This window comes from Artemia sp. Qi Xiang Cuo, chromosome 19 (assembly GCF_049724085.1).
Source record: "Artemia sp. Qi Xiang Cuo chromosome 19, ASM4972408v1, whole genome shotgun sequence".
In the NCBI taxonomy this organism is placed as follows: Eukaryota; Metazoa; Arthropoda; class Branchiopoda; order Anostraca; family Artemiidae; genus Artemia; species Artemia sp. Qi Xiang Cuo.
The window spans coordinates 18,971,897-18,988,770 of record NC_142812.1 but is presented as its reverse complement, the minus strand read 5'-3'; the positions used below and the strand labels follow the sequence as shown (position 1 = coordinate 18,988,770).

General features: G+C 37.1%; 1 protein-coding gene across 2 annotated transcripts in view; it reads left to right on the top strand.

The window, feature by feature from the left end:
• Positions 1 to 9,480, top strand: part of CkIIalpha (casein kinase II subunit alpha) — a 45,567-nt gene extending 36,087 nt beyond the window's left edge. The window contains exons 6-7 of one of the 2 annotated variants that reach the window (XM_089105516.1): positions 3,943 to 4,091; positions 8,843 to 9,480. In XM_089105516.1, coding sequence (XP_088961642.1) covers positions 3,943 to 4,091; positions 8,843 to 8,922 — 229 coding nt within the window. In that variant the 3' untranslated portion in view covers positions 8,923 to 9,480. The remainder of the gene's footprint in view (positions 1 to 3,942; positions 4,092 to 8,842) is intronic. The other variant, XM_089105515.1, reaches the window with a different exon arrangement.
• The last annotated feature ends 7,394 nt before the right edge of the window (positions 9,481 to 16,874 follow it).

Below are 16,874 nucleotides of genomic sequence, written 5' to 3'. Positions count from 1 at the left end.
TCGTCAAATTCGATCATCGTTTTAATGACATTCTTGAAAGGTAAGTAGTACCTTTGTGTGGAAGGTAACTGGCTATTTTGTGTTCCCAACGATATCATGATACATATGAGCTGTTAGGAAGTGAGAAAATGAGACACAATAATTAGAATTCGTTATCTATTGAAAAAAAAGTATTAAGGTTTTATAGACTTATTTTTGAAAGATAGAGGTTGATTAGACCATCTACTACTACTACTAACAACTCACCACAGCTCCAACCCGCCTGAGGCCAACACAGCTACACACGCTCCTCCTCCATCCCAATCTATTCAAGGCCTCCATTACACTCTCCCAGGAAGTTCCCATTTCCCTTAAATCTTTGTTTATAAAATCCTCCCACCGCAACCGTGGCCGACCTGCTTTCCGTTAAGCCCTAGACGATTGCCCAAAAAGGACAATCTTCGGCAGTCTGTCATCCTTCATCCGCAAAATGTGGCCTAGCCATCTCAATCTTTCTCTTAATATAGCCCTAGAAAGCGGGATTTTACCACACTTTTCGTGTAGCCCACTGTTCGAAATACGGTCAATCAGCCGGGTACCCAGAACAATCCGTTGGCAATTCCTCTGGAAAACATCAAGCAAATCTTCATCCGCTTTTCGGAGTACCCATGCTTCAGAACCCTATTTGACCGCTATCATCACTGTAGCTTCCAATATTCTAATCTTGGCGTGCAGATTTATCTACCAAACTTCTTCCAAGCTTCTGTTAATAAACACCCTGAACCTTGGCTATTCTACTTCTAAGATTTTCACTGCTCCCACCCTCTTTATTAATAATACTACCAAAGTAAGTGAAGCTGACCTTTTCATCTTCACTTATTCCCAGCCTTAGCGTCTTGGTCTTCTTAACATTAATTTTCAAACCTATTCAAGCACCCTGAACGCGCAAAACACCTAAACGTTGATTCATTTTGCTCACACTTTCATGTAGGCCGTTACCGAAATATAAAGATTTTTGGCCAGTAGGGATTGTGCTTTGATCATAGGCACATTATTTCGTGTGATCATCTGATCAGACGAAATAATTTGCCCATTTTGCTGTGCTCTCTAAGATAAATATTACAAAAATTACGATGATTAGGCATTTTTTGTCCACACCATATTTTTTACCCAGAGCGTAATACTTGGAATAACACACACAAAAAAAAATTAACACCCCCACACACAAAAAACACCAAAAACAATAGACGAAAAAAGAATAACTCACAGCTTAAAGAAACTTGATAAAGTGGTGATATGGAGAAATACAGACGGAAGATTTGACAGCTTTCTGGAACTAGAACTTGAAATTTTTTAATATGGAAAAAATCACAAAAGTTAAAAAAATCAAAAATAATTAATCCGGATTCTTTTATTTCTTTTTATTCTTAAGAAGGGTATAGATTCCTGAAGTAAAACAATAGAATGATCACAGAAAGTGGAATAGAGCTAATATGTGTAATTGGATATGTTACCGTGAATGTTCGAAACTGGTAAATGTCGACATTCATTGGTTAATTTCCGAAATACCTTTTTTTTTCTCTCCTTGGATCTACTCAGCGTTGCCAGTCAACTTTTTCAATTTAATGCAAGGTTTGATGGTGACAGTTTAGGTTAGATTAGGTTTGGCTAGGTTGGTTTAGCTTAGGTTTTAACCCATTTCTGATGTTTATAACCAAATTTAGCCTAATCTAACCTGACCTACGTTAAACTAGTATAATCTAGCCTAACCTAGCTTTAACTTTTACCATCATAGGTTGCGCAAGTCTAAAAAAACTGACTCCCAAAGCTAATTGAATCGAAGCAGAGAAAAAGAAATTTCGGACATTCACCGATGAATGTGGACATTAACCAGATTTCGGTTATTCACGGTAACAGATACATGGTATATTATTGTGTTGAATATTTATCATTCCATACAACAGATCATGGAAATGTATCATTGGATTTTTTTTTTTTTTTTTTTTCGATTTTTTTTCCTGATGGGTAATTTTGCTCTGCCTATGACACTAGAAATTTTTAGTTCCTATTCAAATTCAACCCATATTAAAGCGTCAACATTTCGTCTTATTTGAATACTGTATTATTTGACAGACATTTTCTTATTATTTATTTGAATACCAATCATGGGGGGGGGGGATTTCCATGCTGACCTCCATTCTATTTTGAATGAGCTGAATTCATGGGCCTTTTCAGGATATTTTCATTTGTACCTTTGCTAGCGTATCCTGTATAATTGGGAATTTATAAATAATATAAATATAACTTGCTATTATTCGTTATTTTGTTCAGTGCGGTTTCTATTTATTTATTAACAAATGAGTTTATTTTATTTCCTCTTTATTGTTCTTTATTTTCCGTTGTGGATAGTATTTACTGTATAATGGGTTTGTAATAAACAATATCAATATACGGTGTGTTCCATTGGGAGTCTCTACTAGTGTATTGACAACCGAAAATTTTCATATAATATAAATATAACTTTTTATTGATTTAAGTGTAGGTTTCCCGGGTTTAACCTCCATGCAGTTCCCGTGTTCTGGGGTTTTCTAATTCTGTAATGTTAGGCGAATCTTTGATTCTCTAATTGTCCTCTTCTGAAATGCTTATTGCAGTTAATTTTTTGTTGTGCTTGGTAGCAGAATAAGTCTAAGTAAATCTTTATTTAAGTAGATAGTTTGCATTGTACTTTTGTTTTAACAACAAGTTAATGAGGTGGAATTCATTTCTATGCTTGAAAAAGTCTGCAAGATTTATCATTGTAAGTGTATTGGCAACGCTGCATTGTAAGGCAACGCTGCAGCTTGATTAAATTTACGTGTATTGTAATTGATCGCAATACGCACTAAAGAAACGAACTTTGTAATTCTGAATTGTTCATTATTGCTTCAGTATCTGGAATGGATTACTTTCGAACAAGGCTGTACCCAGGATTTTTTTCGAAGGGGGTTTTACTAAAAAAAAAAATTCGGGGGTGGGGGGGTTTACACAAAAAAAATAAAAAACCGCATACAAAATTTGTTTATATCCATTTTTGTTACGTTTTTACGAGTCAGACAAAGATTTCTGGGGGGAGGGGGGTTCAAACCCCCCTCTGGGTACGGCCTTGCTTTCGAATTACCTAACTTTGTAAGAATCCACAAAGATGTTAGCCTAATTCCTTATCTGAATATCAATTTGTAGTTTATTGTAACTTAACGCAAATAATTTTTAACGAGCTAAATATTTAGAAAATCACTAACCTCGTTTTCATCTTTTTCCCTTCGTCGAATTTTCATTAAAATTTACTTCATAGTTTTAATGCTTAGAATTTTCCATTGAAGCGCTTTAAAGTTAACTACAATACCATATCCTGGGGGAGTTACGGGGTTTGAATCCCATTCTGCTATGGTATTATCCTAATTTGTTATCTGACTTGCTGCATGATTTAGAAAAAAAATGAAACTGCAAGAAAAGCCAACTACAAAAACATATGGGAACACCTAATTGCAGGAGGCCTAAACAGCAACTTATCCTCATCCTTCGCTCCCCTCTGTTTAGAGCTTCGCTCTTTAGTGCCTCCCATGAAGATTCTAACCTACTTCTTATAGATGCTTTCTTATTACACCTTACACTATTACACCATTTACACCATTACACCTCATACACCTGAGGAGGTCATGCTTTTGTTCGGTCTTAGGTCAATAAGCAACATTTCTGGCAACATACCATCCTGTGAACTAGTGTAAAACTGGTGTTAAAGTGCTTAAGTAACTGGTATTAATAGTGTTTAAACTGGGTTTATGTTGACATCTTATCATCCAGTGTTTAAATATTTCGCGGGAAATGGGTGACGAAAGTCGATCACCAGTGCGATGTAAAAAAAGAGTTAAAATTTGAGCAATTGATAACTGTGGCAGAAAATTTTCTTTTCCATTCTTATAGACACTCCAAGAAACGCTGGGAGAGATTTGTTCATAGCGAAAATCAGCATCTCGTCTCCCCAGAAGCATTAGATTTTCTTGACAAATTACTTCGTTATGATCATCAAGAACGACTAACAGCAAGAGAAGCTATGGACCATCCATACTTTTGTAAGTTTTCTTAAGTTGGCCTTTTTTAGGTTTAAACTACAAATATTTCAGGTTTGATGATATCTGCTTAGTCTTCTTCAGTGTCGTTTAACGATTCATTGATTCTAGTAAACTGCGTGGTATATCCATTGTCAGAATGTACACGATTGGTCAGATCTTCTAGAAACAAAAGAAGCTATTGACCATCCTTACTTCAATAAGTTTTGTCAAGTTTGATTTACTTCTCTAAGTGTTTCTCATGTTCAAAAGGAAAAATGCGGTAATTTAGGCTTTGTTTTTTGACAAAGATTAAATTCTGCAGTTTTCAATCTCTTGAAACTGTTGAACGGTGAAATGCTGTATTAAAATATTTCAAAATATAAGGCCAAGAAACACATTTTGTGCTAAAAGATGGTCCCAAAAGATATGCTGTTTCTCTTTAAAACCGATTTTATTCTCTTTTATTCTCCATTTCCTCCACATCCAAGCAATGTAAACTTTTAAAAGTGAACCGTACACAAGCTAATGCTGCTTCGCTGTGCCTCTAAATATAGAATCTAATCCATTTATAATACTGTGTCATCACCCAAATGAAGACAGATTTTCCTACCTTCAGATGTATCTGAAACGAATTAAAAGCTTGACCAATTAGCACGAGCGTAGAAGTCCTTGTCCCAGAAAAAAAGTGTGCTCAAGGATTTTCAATTCTAAATCAGTCTCCACGATGTAGATGAAACATTTTTATTAGCCTGAAATACAACTAAAAAAACAATAAGAGTCACTAAGTGCCAAATAATTCCCCTGAAAATGAAGGTAGTTTATGATTTTTGTTCAAGTCACTGTGATATTGGGGAAATTTCCGATTTTGTAATCTGTTATCTAACATCTGGACTGTAAAGATCAATGGTTAAAATTTTTTGCACAGTCTTCGACACTATTCTTCTTGACGCTTGCTCACTAAATTTCAAGCGGATCCGAACGCGTATCGCACGGAAGGTAGCAGAAGCTCAGTAGCTCCGTTTGCCTCGAAAAACCTAGGCCCAAGGTACTTGTCCGATAAGTTTTCCAGCGAATCAAACTACTTTCATGAAAAGGTCGGAAAAGGGCTTATCATCTCAATCTTCCTCTGAATGGCGGGAGGGGGGAGTTAGAGGATCTGTTTTGTGCCATTAATCATACAGATTGGAAAGCTCTTGTATGAATTTGCTTAAAATAAAGGGTGTCACATGCCTACCTTTCTGCCAGTAAATGAGCATTTGCGGGCGTTATTGGAGGGTCCATGGATCCTTTTTGCCGTCAAAACATGCAGATTGTAAACCCATACATGGTTCCAGTTCAAAAAGATTTGGAGCATGCGTACTTATCGGCTAAAAAGTTGATGGTGCTGCGGGGGTTTTTAGGGCTCTTTAAGAACCACGGGTCCACTTCGGTTCTTTAATCATATGCGTAGATTGAACACCCCTGCATGATTCAGTTCAGGCAAGATTGGGTAAGAAGGGGCTTACGCCTGCTTTGTGCATTCAATTATACAAGTTCGAGATATTTGCGTCATTCTGGTTAAAAAAGGCAAATAATTCCTACTTTAATGCTTAATAGTTGACTATGTGAGGGGGGCTAGGGTACGAAACCACATTTTGTCTCTCGTCATAACAAATGAAAATCTTTGTATTAGCCCAATTCAAACAGGTGAGCACACAACTACCTTTGTGCTAACACGTTGACGGTAGGTTGGTATCGGTGGATGAATCATGAGCTCAAATCATGTGGATTGAGATTTGCATCCTTCAGATGCAGTATGTCTACCTTTTTGCCAGCAAGCTGGTTGGGGGAGAAGTAGAGGGATGTTCGAGGGACCACTGGCACACTTTATGCCCCTAATGATACATACTGAAAATTCTTGCTTGATTCCGCTTCTAACAACGTGCAGTATGCCTACCTTTCCGCTAAAAGTTTGCAAAATTGGTTCACTTTGTGCCTCCAATCGTAAAGATAGAAAATCGCTACATGTTTCTGATTTATGCAGGTCTTAAACAGTCGCTTTTTACTGAAGAGATGGCGTTCGGAGGATCTAAATGCTAGATGGATCATGCTAATTTTTTTAGATCACGATTTAACTCGTTTTATATTTTTAGGATTTAGTGATTAAACACTTGGATCGTTTTTACAGCCAATCAGGACTTCGCTCGTCATTTTGCAGTCATTACCTGATTTTCTTTTTTTTTCTAATTAATACACCAAGGAGCTTTTTAACCCCTTAACTTTTAAAACGATGCATCTCACAAATTAGTTTTGTACAAAAAAAACTTATGCTATATACTTGTATCTGCTCATCAAGAACTATTGATCAACGTTTTTGTTCAAACGCAGAATTTTATTATTCTCTTAATGGTTAAAAAAAGAAAATGGTTTATTAAAAATGCTATATAATAAACCTTATAAAAATGCTTTATAAAGTTTATATCTATAATAAACTGCTCTGGAGAATTCTCCTTATGTACCGGATTTGAATGGATTTTTTGGATCCCCTGCCCCACCCACCCGCTGTATATACGATACCTGTTCAGCATTGGCTAAACCTGTTAAGCATCAGCATCAAACTAAAGGTTTTTCTCCAAAGATGAAGCAAATTATGCTGATCTATTTTCCCCCCTCTTCTATGAATGTCTTGATTTAGAATATCTGAGTTCGAGTTCCAGAAAGGGTTTGCTCTAGGAAAATAAAATTCGAAGTGGGGGTTTTCATTATTTTTTGGTTAATTCTACACTGTTCTTTGAAAGAGGTCATGCGAAGCTTTTGGCTCTCAAAACTGTCCAAAATTCTTTTGAATCCTTATTTTTCTTTTATTTTCCTTATTTTTCTTTATTTTGCTTTCTTGTTTTTGAATCCTGTATATTTTACTCCTTGAGCTTTTTCATCCAGATGTTAAATTCGTGCTGCAACTCTAGACAAAAAAAATTTTGATTTGAAACTATATCTTGAGAGCATTTTAAAATACGAAAATTTCTTCTAGGATTCATTCATTTTGCCTCTTGATTTTCTTAGTCCTTGACCTATTAGTTCAGTAATGCTAGTTCAATATTCTAGTTCAGAGTTCTAGTTCATTGCGCCCCCAAACCCACATTGCACTTCCTGGCTGAAGGGCACAGTTTATAGAATTAGCAGTATGATCATTCTCTATCTTTCCCATTATAAAAACCCGGACAGGGGTGCGAGTGCTCCGGAGAACGTTTTTGCAGATAAAAACATAGGCGTTATCAGATCTTTTCGCGGGTAGACAAGTCAGATTTCTCTTGGACACGAAACAAGTGGAAACCCGCTATTACGAATAATGCACTTGGTAACCATTTCTCAGTGATTGACGATAACAGACTAACCCGCTAAGGCAGAAACAAGTGGGAGGAGCTTTTTGTTCGCACCGAGACCGAAGACCAGAAATTATCTGCGATAAGCTTACTGTCTATAAACTGTGCTGAAGAGCCACGAAACGGAGGTTAACACCGCCGGTTTTTTACCTTGTTTGTGCCATCCTAGCTAAGTGGTCGGCGCGCTGAGTGGAGTAATCCTTTATCCGAGGGCACGGGTTCGATTGCTGAGTAGCCGATTATTTGGTTTTGGGTAGGGGCCAGTGACGTGACTCTCTAAGCTCATCCAGAGTTGACCCAATTCTAAATGGGTAGCTGAAGAAATTTGGGAAAGGTAAGCAGGAAGGGTGTGTGAAAGCACAGGACTGCTGGCCCCCAACTCCCCATTGCACTTCCTACCTGAAGGGCCACGAAACGGAGATGAGCACCGCCGGTTTGGACCTTGTTTGTGCCATCCTAGCTAAGTGGTCGGCGCGCTGAGTTGAGTAATCCTTTATCCGAGGGCACGGGTTCGATTGCTGGCGTAGCCTATTATTTGGTTTGGGGTAGGGGCCAGTGACGTGACTCTGTAAGCTCATCCAGAGTTGGCCCAATTCTAAATGGGTAGCTGGAGAAATCTGGGAAAGGTAAGCAGGAAGAGTATAGGAAAGTACAGGATTGCTGGCCCCCAACCCCCCATTGCACTTCCTACCTGAAGGGCCACGAAACGGAGATAGGCACCTTCAGTTTGGACCTTAAGGGTTTAGTTCCGTCACTACATGCACACGCATATACAAGGAATGATATACACAGAAAGTTATGCTGGAATTGAGGAATATCTAATTGTAATCTAATTTTTCAAACACAATTTTTAAATTTTTTTTTCGTTGTTTAGTTTAATATTTTGTTACTATCCCTACTGAGCTGATGGTTATTTGCAACAAATATGGACCCTTCAAGTAATTTTAGTTTTAAACTTCTAGAGTATTTAAGGAATTTGATTGTATAAACCACATTTATTAGAAGAAAACAACGTTGACTGTATCTTAGGTGTCACTCATAATTGATTCCTTGCTAGTAACTAAATATTGTGCGTGTAACTGAAACCTTAGAAAACGCAAATGACGCCGGCACTTAACCATGACATGATAAGGATTCTTTTCAATGTCCAGAGACACCGGGCTGGAGCCCCTCGCCTACTATGTACACGTCTGAAAAAATTCGTTATTGACTTTTAGACTCAATGGAAACCGCATGGAGTGAAATCCTAAACTTATCCCTGGTTTGAACAGGTTACGTTTTCAGTAGTCCTTTCAAATTTTCGTCTCATTTTCTTGTCCAGTATTTAAATATGTTTTTATTATGCTTTTATTTTCAGTTTCAATGTCTCTGCTATTTTCTCTCCTTTTCAATAGTCATTTTGTTTTTCAGTTCCTATTGTTGGTCAAGCCCGTTCAAACGCAATATCGTCTTCACCAGCACCAGGAGGGAGCAGTGTTGCAAGTGAATGAGCTATTCTCTTTTTAGGTCATCTTTTTATTAAGAATTATTAAGTATGGATATGAAATCCGTGTCTGGGAATGTATGAGCTAATTCATAAGATGGAATTCTTCTTTCTTTTTTTTCAACAGTTACTCTAAGTGTTTTAATTTATCAAAGCCTGATAGTGTTTTCTCTTTTTTTACGAAATGCAGTTGTTTACTTTGTGTAAGGTCAATGTTCCAAAACTAGGGATTCAAATGAGACCTGATTTCTTGGAAAGAGGCGCCAAGCCTTTCTTTGAATGTGGCTATGTTTTTTTTTTCTTTTTTTGGTAATAAACACACTTAACTTATTTCTGTGAAAAAAATAGGTTTGATAGTGAAATCGCAAAACGATGAAACCGCATGCATTGTACTCTTCTCTATCTTCCTCCCACTGCTGATCTACTATAAATTGGACATTTTTATATGTTAATTGGACGAGGAAAAACTTTAGCAACGATTTTAGTGTACCAAGCTCTTCTAGTCCTAAAAATCGTCTCGTCATACTCTTTTCCTTATACGTTTGTTGTTGTTTTCTTTTTCTTTTTGTCGTTTCCTGTTGCACTCCACTTTTTTCCCATTTTTAAGCACATGAGAAACATAATTACTTTTATTAATTCTAGATTGATGATAGTTACTATTAGGCATTTGTTGTGAAATAAAACAAAGCTATAAGTGAAGTGAAACATACTAATTACCTTAATCAATTTAAATAACCGTATCTCATTTTCACTGTCCTCTGTAATATAAACTGAAAATGTCCTTTAATAAGGGTGTACCAATATATGATTTCACAGGACTCTTTCATTAAAAAGAAAAAATCATTAAAAACTTAAAAACAAAAATTCCCTGATTTTTTCCTGCATTCCGCAATTATTCCCTAATTATTTATGGTTGTGAAATTTTCCACTTCACCAGCTGAAACAATCATAATTGAATGAACAATAATACTAAGTTTTCAATGTCCTTGGCACTTTAACCGTAAAATCAATAAGTGTATCTTGAACTTGTACAGCTGCAAAAACAGCCAGTGTTTTAACATGAAATTGCTCAACTAATGAAATGAAAAGTGATTGTCTGAATTGGCTAAGTAGGAACTAAAAGAACAATAAAAATTAGAAGAATTGGGAATTCAATTTATAATTAAAAAGAACTTAAGAAATTAAAACGTGGGCGAAAAATCATCAAAGAATGAGCTAAAAATCAGCAAAAAATGAGCTAATAAGCAGCCAAAAACATTGGGCACCAAACAGCTTAAGAAGGTGTAGCTGCCTTTCAAAGACTAATTCGTATTTGGGAATCAGAAGATTATTAATATTTGAGTTTTTACGGATGAAAAGCTTTCAGTTTTATTTATTTATTTACGATAGCCACAATGACGAAAATGTAGTACCCCTCTGAAAACTTCATAATTTTGGAACAACCGAAAGAAAAACTTAAAAAGTCGCAGTTTTCATGTATGAAAATACCTAGAATGGGTCCAGGGGGCAAGCATTTTTTTTTATTTACACTTTCTTGGTACTTTGAAAGTGTTTTTTTTTTTTTTTACTTTAAAAGTGAATGAGAAACAAGAGAGAACAAACCAAGTTGTTACTCCGATTCATGGAAGTTTTTCTTTGGGAGAGAGGGGAAGGCGAAATGTTTTTGAAAAATCTAGGCGGGGTCAATTTCGTTCTTATCCAATGAAAATACCAAGAAAAGGGATTTTTTCCGACCCCCCCCCCCCAATCGGTGCTACTGCAATCATTAAATATTTGAAATAGGTTCAGTATGAATGAATGAATGGCACCCAGTCCGTTTTTAAACGATTTATATTGACTATTAAAACAGTTTTGTACTAGTATAGGTTATGCAATTCGGTTTATGAGTGCTCGTAACGCTAGATGTTTTTTTCTTCCTCAGACACGGAATCCTTACTTATCTTATCAGATTTCCATCCTTAGCTTGATCTGAGGTTCAATATGTTTCAACTTTCTCAAATAGAATTTCAAAACCCTAGCCCCATAGGCTAAACTGCGCCCCATGCTCTTTGATCTGAGCTTCAGTATGTTTAACATGTCTCAGATAGGATTTCAAAATCTAGCCTCATAGGCTACATTGCGACCCATACTCTTATATCTGAAGTGCAGTATGTTTAACATGTCTTGAATAGCATGTAAAACCCTATCCCCATAGGCTACATTGCGCCCCATACTCTTTGATCTGAACTTCGGTGAGTTTTACTTGTCTCAAATAGGCTACATTGCCCCCTCTACTACACTGATCTGAATTGTAGTATGTTTAACACATATTGAATAGGATTTCAAAGCCCCAGCCTCATAGGCTACATTGTGTTTCATACTCTTTTATCTGAACTTCAGTGTTTAAAATGTCTCAAACAGGATTTCAAACCCTACCCCCCAGAAGTTACATTGCGCAGACCTACCGTCTGACAGACAGCGTATTTTTTGGAAGATCCAATATTTCACTTTGATTCAGCCTTTTTTATTTTATTTCCTTTCAGAGGGGTGCTGTAATTAATCTTTCCCCGGTATCCCTAATCCTAGGAACGGCTCTGGGTAGGAGTTCCTGACAAAATGGAATTTATCACTTTAACCCAAATTTATCATTTTGACCGGACCGGTCTCCGACAGTAGTGCTCCTTTATTTAATGCTTTAAAATATATCATATGTAACACAAAATATATTTTATTGTTACATATCCAGGATTCATGTTGTTTATTTAATCCGATGAATGAATGTGGTGTTTGTTTTTTTTTCATTAGTAATCTGCTATATTTCACATTACCGTTTTTCTGGCCTGTCTGCAAAGATTATTCTTTATTGAAAATAGCGCCCAGAACCAAAGGGTGTATCTCACATTTCCGTGATTATACAGTAGAGCGAAAATAAGGTTTGAAACAAGAAGCATTTTTAGTTGAGATTTTATAAACGCAGAAATTTTTCAAAATCCCTGTTTAGCTTCATATTGGTATATAGTACATAGCAACTCGACACCGTAAAATTTACTGGGAGGGGGGGGGGGGGTGGTTGAGCTACTTCACGGAGATCTGTTATTTACTAGGATTTAACTGAGAAAATTTCTTGAATACGTTCTTGTTGGTCATTCTGTGGAAGGGTCCCACCGTGAAATAAACACGCCTTTGCAAATGCAACTAGTAGATAAAGCACAAGAAGAGGGATGTTTTTCGCTTTTTTAAAAGAACGAATTTCATTGTACGTTTTGAGCATGATAATATAGTCTCCTTGCAAACTTTTGTGTTTGTGTGTCTTTTTTTATACAAATTTTTGACGATTGGCCCAAAGGACCTTATACCATGAAATTTTTGAAATTTAGAAAAATTTAGGGCTATGGATGCAAATGTCTATGCTGTAGATAGTAGCAATATTTAAGCAGAGGATAGAGAATATGATGTCCCTCTCCCATGCTAAAGCAATCCACCCTAAGAATCTGGGTTGTATGTTCCTATGATTAGACCAGTAGCCTTAATGTAATACTATTCTATGTAATACTTTATTTGACAGAAAATCAAATTAAATCATCCATCAATCATAAACTTCTAATTAAATTTTACTTTTTGAATATATTAATTTGATTTTTCCTGCTATATTTAAAATTATCTTTTAAACAGATATAAAACTATTTAAAGACTGAATAGACTACTGATATTACTGAATATTTGTTTTTACTCCGGAATAGAAAGTAATGTTTTACGGAATCCATCACCACTTCATGATTCAGAAAAGGCGTATTGTGATCTGTAAATCACATTCTAAACCCGTTTTATTAGTTATAAAAATGAAAAGTCAAATTTCGCGACACCAACCATTCCCAATATATATTTTTTTTTTTACATAAACAGAAGAAATGCTTATTATTTGATATTTTTCTTAATTCAGGAAGTTTACGCACTGTGTACAATGTGGAGGTACATTTTTCCTGTATGAAGGGGATGTCCACTTTACGGCATATATGGTACACCTTGGAGCACCACGTGTGCCTCCACGCCTGACACAGTTTCACCACATCATTTTCACTACAATTTGTCTTCATATTATTCTTATTTTCACCAAAATGGGGCTGATCTGAAATTTTTAAAATCCTTGTTCAGCCAATTTTTATCACTGGGGCTAACTTTTAGTATCGTAATCTAATTTTTCTATTTTTAGAAACTATGTTTCGGCCCAATTCTATCCGATTAAATAAAGTCAGGTTTCAAAGCAACACTAGTTATTAATAAGAGTTAGGTTAAGCAGAAGAAATGCTTAAGCTTTGTCTTGGTATAAAGTCGTGTGCCTTCAATGTCTTTTTTATCCCCGCTCACTTTGTATGAAAGTAAGAGGGGGGGGGGGCTCGTAGAAACTTTAAAGGGGGCACATTTGACTAAAACTTCAAGTTTTTATAGGGCCCTAGAAAGGGCGTTTTTCTTTCTGATAGACTCGAAGCCTATATCCTTTAGGCTGCGGGGCTATGTGTTTCTGGTCACACGAAGAAACTCCCTTTTTTAAGCTATTATTTAATGAAAAGAGGATATATATATGTAGGTTTGGACAGCTGTTTCATTTTTACATTTCATGTGATTTTTGCATGATTTTTACATTTACAAACCTGATACTCTCCCTCCTCCCACCAACTCTTGTATTCAATTCTGAACGGTGACAAGAAGAAAGCATCAAACATAACAACTTTGAGTTAAAAATCATAAATGTTAAGATTCCTACCACACAACTCAGCCTCAGCACCCATTAGGGTTCTTGCACCAAATTTGGCGTTAACAATTTCACAATATGCTCATTGATTTAGACAAGTATAAAGTTTCTAACACTTAAACTTTGGTGATGGATAATTTTGTTTTGCCTAAAATTCCCTCGGAAGAAGAATATCAAACTCATTTTGTGGATAGAATGCTATTTGTATCAGCAGGTCCAATTGAGCAAGTTGGAGCTACGATTACTCGTAATAACTTTCCCGTTGTTGCCTACTTTAGCTTAAGTTTATAATCAGGGCCTTATGCAGAATTTATGTTAGGGGTAGGGGTTACAAAAAAAAAAATTATAAAACGCAACAAAAATTTGCTAACATGTATTTTTGTTTCTTTTTTACGAATCGGATGCATTTTTTGGGGGGTGGGGGTGGAGTCCAACCGGGTACCTCCTTCTGGATAAGGCTCCGTCAGTCTCACCGGAACCTGTTGATAAAATATTGGAGTTCGGTGGCATCGGTTCCTTACGATTTATTTTGAATCGTTCTTGGCTGTTTAATATCTATTTTGCTCTAGAACTGGACTGTCGGGTTATATCTTCGCTATCTTTTGTGGTTTTTGCTCTTTATCTCTATCCTTTGCGGTATGGCGATAATAAATGCAATCTATTGGGCAATAATGAGGTAAAGACAACTATCCATCATCAAAAGCAACAGTTGGTTCATTTAACTGTGGAATTGTCCTGTGCGGGAAGTAGTCCAGGGAGTGTGTGAAAAAAGGGCCAAACCCAAAACAAATTGCAAGAGAAATGATTCTTTGACTATCCGGCCAAAAACAGTGTCGATTCCAAATCTACGAAGTTTGATCATCTAGCTGTTTCAATTTATTTTTTTTTTTTTTTTTTTTGATGGGTGAAATTAGTATTTGCATATATAGGCGTATAACAAAAAAATTGATGTCTTGAATAGGATACTAGACCACGGTAATTATGGATTTCACATCTATTTGAACGTAAAATTTAAACTTTCATCTAAATATTCCATCAGTTCCATAACCCTTTTGTGACCGACGAGACTTCACAGTCACAGAATGTAAAATCCTTTTGAGCGCTTCCAAATCTATGGAAATGATAGAGATACTGGAGAAGTTCATCCGAGCAGAGCGTACGGGTAACTGGGATCTTCACCTTCAGGCGATTGAAGCTATGTTGCAATATTTGGCAGCGTACAGCCACTTCCTGTATGCGAAGTCGGCCAGAGTGTACCTGCAAAATATAAAACAGCTGGAAACTACCAACCCCGACGTATTTGACAATTTTCAGAACGGGAGGTATGTTATCCGCAGATCGGATTCGGACGGGTCCGCCGTCAGATCTGGTCATTGGGCAGGTTTTCATGCGCTCGTCGAAAACTAACGGTGGTCTTACAAGGGGGAGGGGCATGAATGAGTAGCAGAGGCTGATTTGGTTACTCTCAGCACCAATTTGTAATGCAATTAATTCGTCAATGTAAATTTTGCTCAGACCTAATACGAGGCGAGCGAGCAGCATAAAGGGGTTTGAGAGTCGAGGATTGAACGCGAAAATCATTACACTAGCAAGCTCCTTTGGTTTCTTGCTGAGAATCCCCCTTTCGCAGAAGACTCTAGCTACAGATGATGAGAAACTCAACGTCGACTCAGCTAGATCCGTCAGACAAGAAATCATGGATAGCATAACAGGGGAAAACGTCAACGCGTACATTCAAGGAAAAGTCTGTGGTCGTAGCGCTTGCTAATAAAGCTGCGCCAGTTATGCTGGAAATAGCGACGATTATTTGGAGTCATACTTTAAGTATGAATTGTGTTCACCCGCTCCGTCACTTTTTGAAGCAAACGGACTTCTAAGATTATCCGATAAGCCTACCCCCACCGATGCGATGCGGCGTCTAGTTGCAGGACAGCAGCCTAAACCTGAAGACTTCGTCAAAGGTTTCAGTGACAAGCATGTAGTTCTCAATGGTGGGACACTGCTTCAGCAAATCCCTTGGGAAAAAACTCAACTTATGGTAGTATCTTCCAGAAGTACGTTGACTACTCAGAAATACGGGGCGCAAAGGACGTCGGTGGTTTTCGACGGATACGACCAAACACTTTTATTCAAAGACATTACCCATCTGAGACGGAAAGGGACACATATGTCCTTATACTCCTGTGTTATCACGCACAGACGGGTAGCCAAGCGATCTACTTGTACTCTAAGCCTTGAGCTGGAATATCAAAGAATAAAATTTGGGATATAATTGCAACGAAACTCATACTTGGATCTCGTATATGCAGCACAATCGTGTATGTCCACGCCTTCCTTGGGTGCTATTCAACTTTTCGTGTCTATTGCATTGGGACGTCAGCGGGACTACAGCTTCTGAAAAACAAAACAAAAAAACGAGTTTACGAATCCGCTAAAGTTATCATGGACCCACTTTCCACCAAGCACAACATTTCAGCAGCTGGGGAGAAAGCAATGGTATTTTTGTATAAGTGTCCAGGCTCAATTTCAACCCTCAATCAGTTGCGTCTTCTCAGATCTGCTTTGTATGTTGAGTCTAGACTTCTCCATCCCACCAGTGATGCTTGAAGCTTCCTCTCATTTCGAGTTTATTTGAGAGTTGAGTCATGGAAAACCCTGGGATGTAATCTTGACCCTGCCCAATTCGGTAATTCAGAATGGATTATATCACCCTATTTTTTGTGGACTCCCCGATGCCCCCAACTTTCTCCGTACAGTTTTTCTCTAACTGCAAAACTGACAGCTCAAATATGTGATTTGCAAAAGAAATGGCATCAAATGCACTTAGGCTTGTGTATCTTGAAAGGGAACAAGTTGTGTCGTTAGTTAAACCATAGAAATGGGTGGTAGTTGTCATTGAATTGTTTCATTAAAACAAGCTTTTCATTTTCTGTTTTTTTTTTTGCGACTTTTAATGAGTTTTAATAAAGTCTGAAAATTAATTAAACCAATTTTCGGGGAGCCAGAATACCCAAAACTAGTTTCTTATTATTTTAGGCTCCTCTTAGCCTGGGTACTTGGGGGTTCAAGTTTCAGGGGACCTGATTAAGGAAAACAAGGTTTTTAGCCATATTCTGGGCTCAATAAACAAAAACATTTGTTCCCGTTCATCCTTGCAACATTCCATGATATTGTCCGGCCAGTTGGAGCAAAGTTTCTTTGATGACAACTGAATTGTTTTTATATTAGTG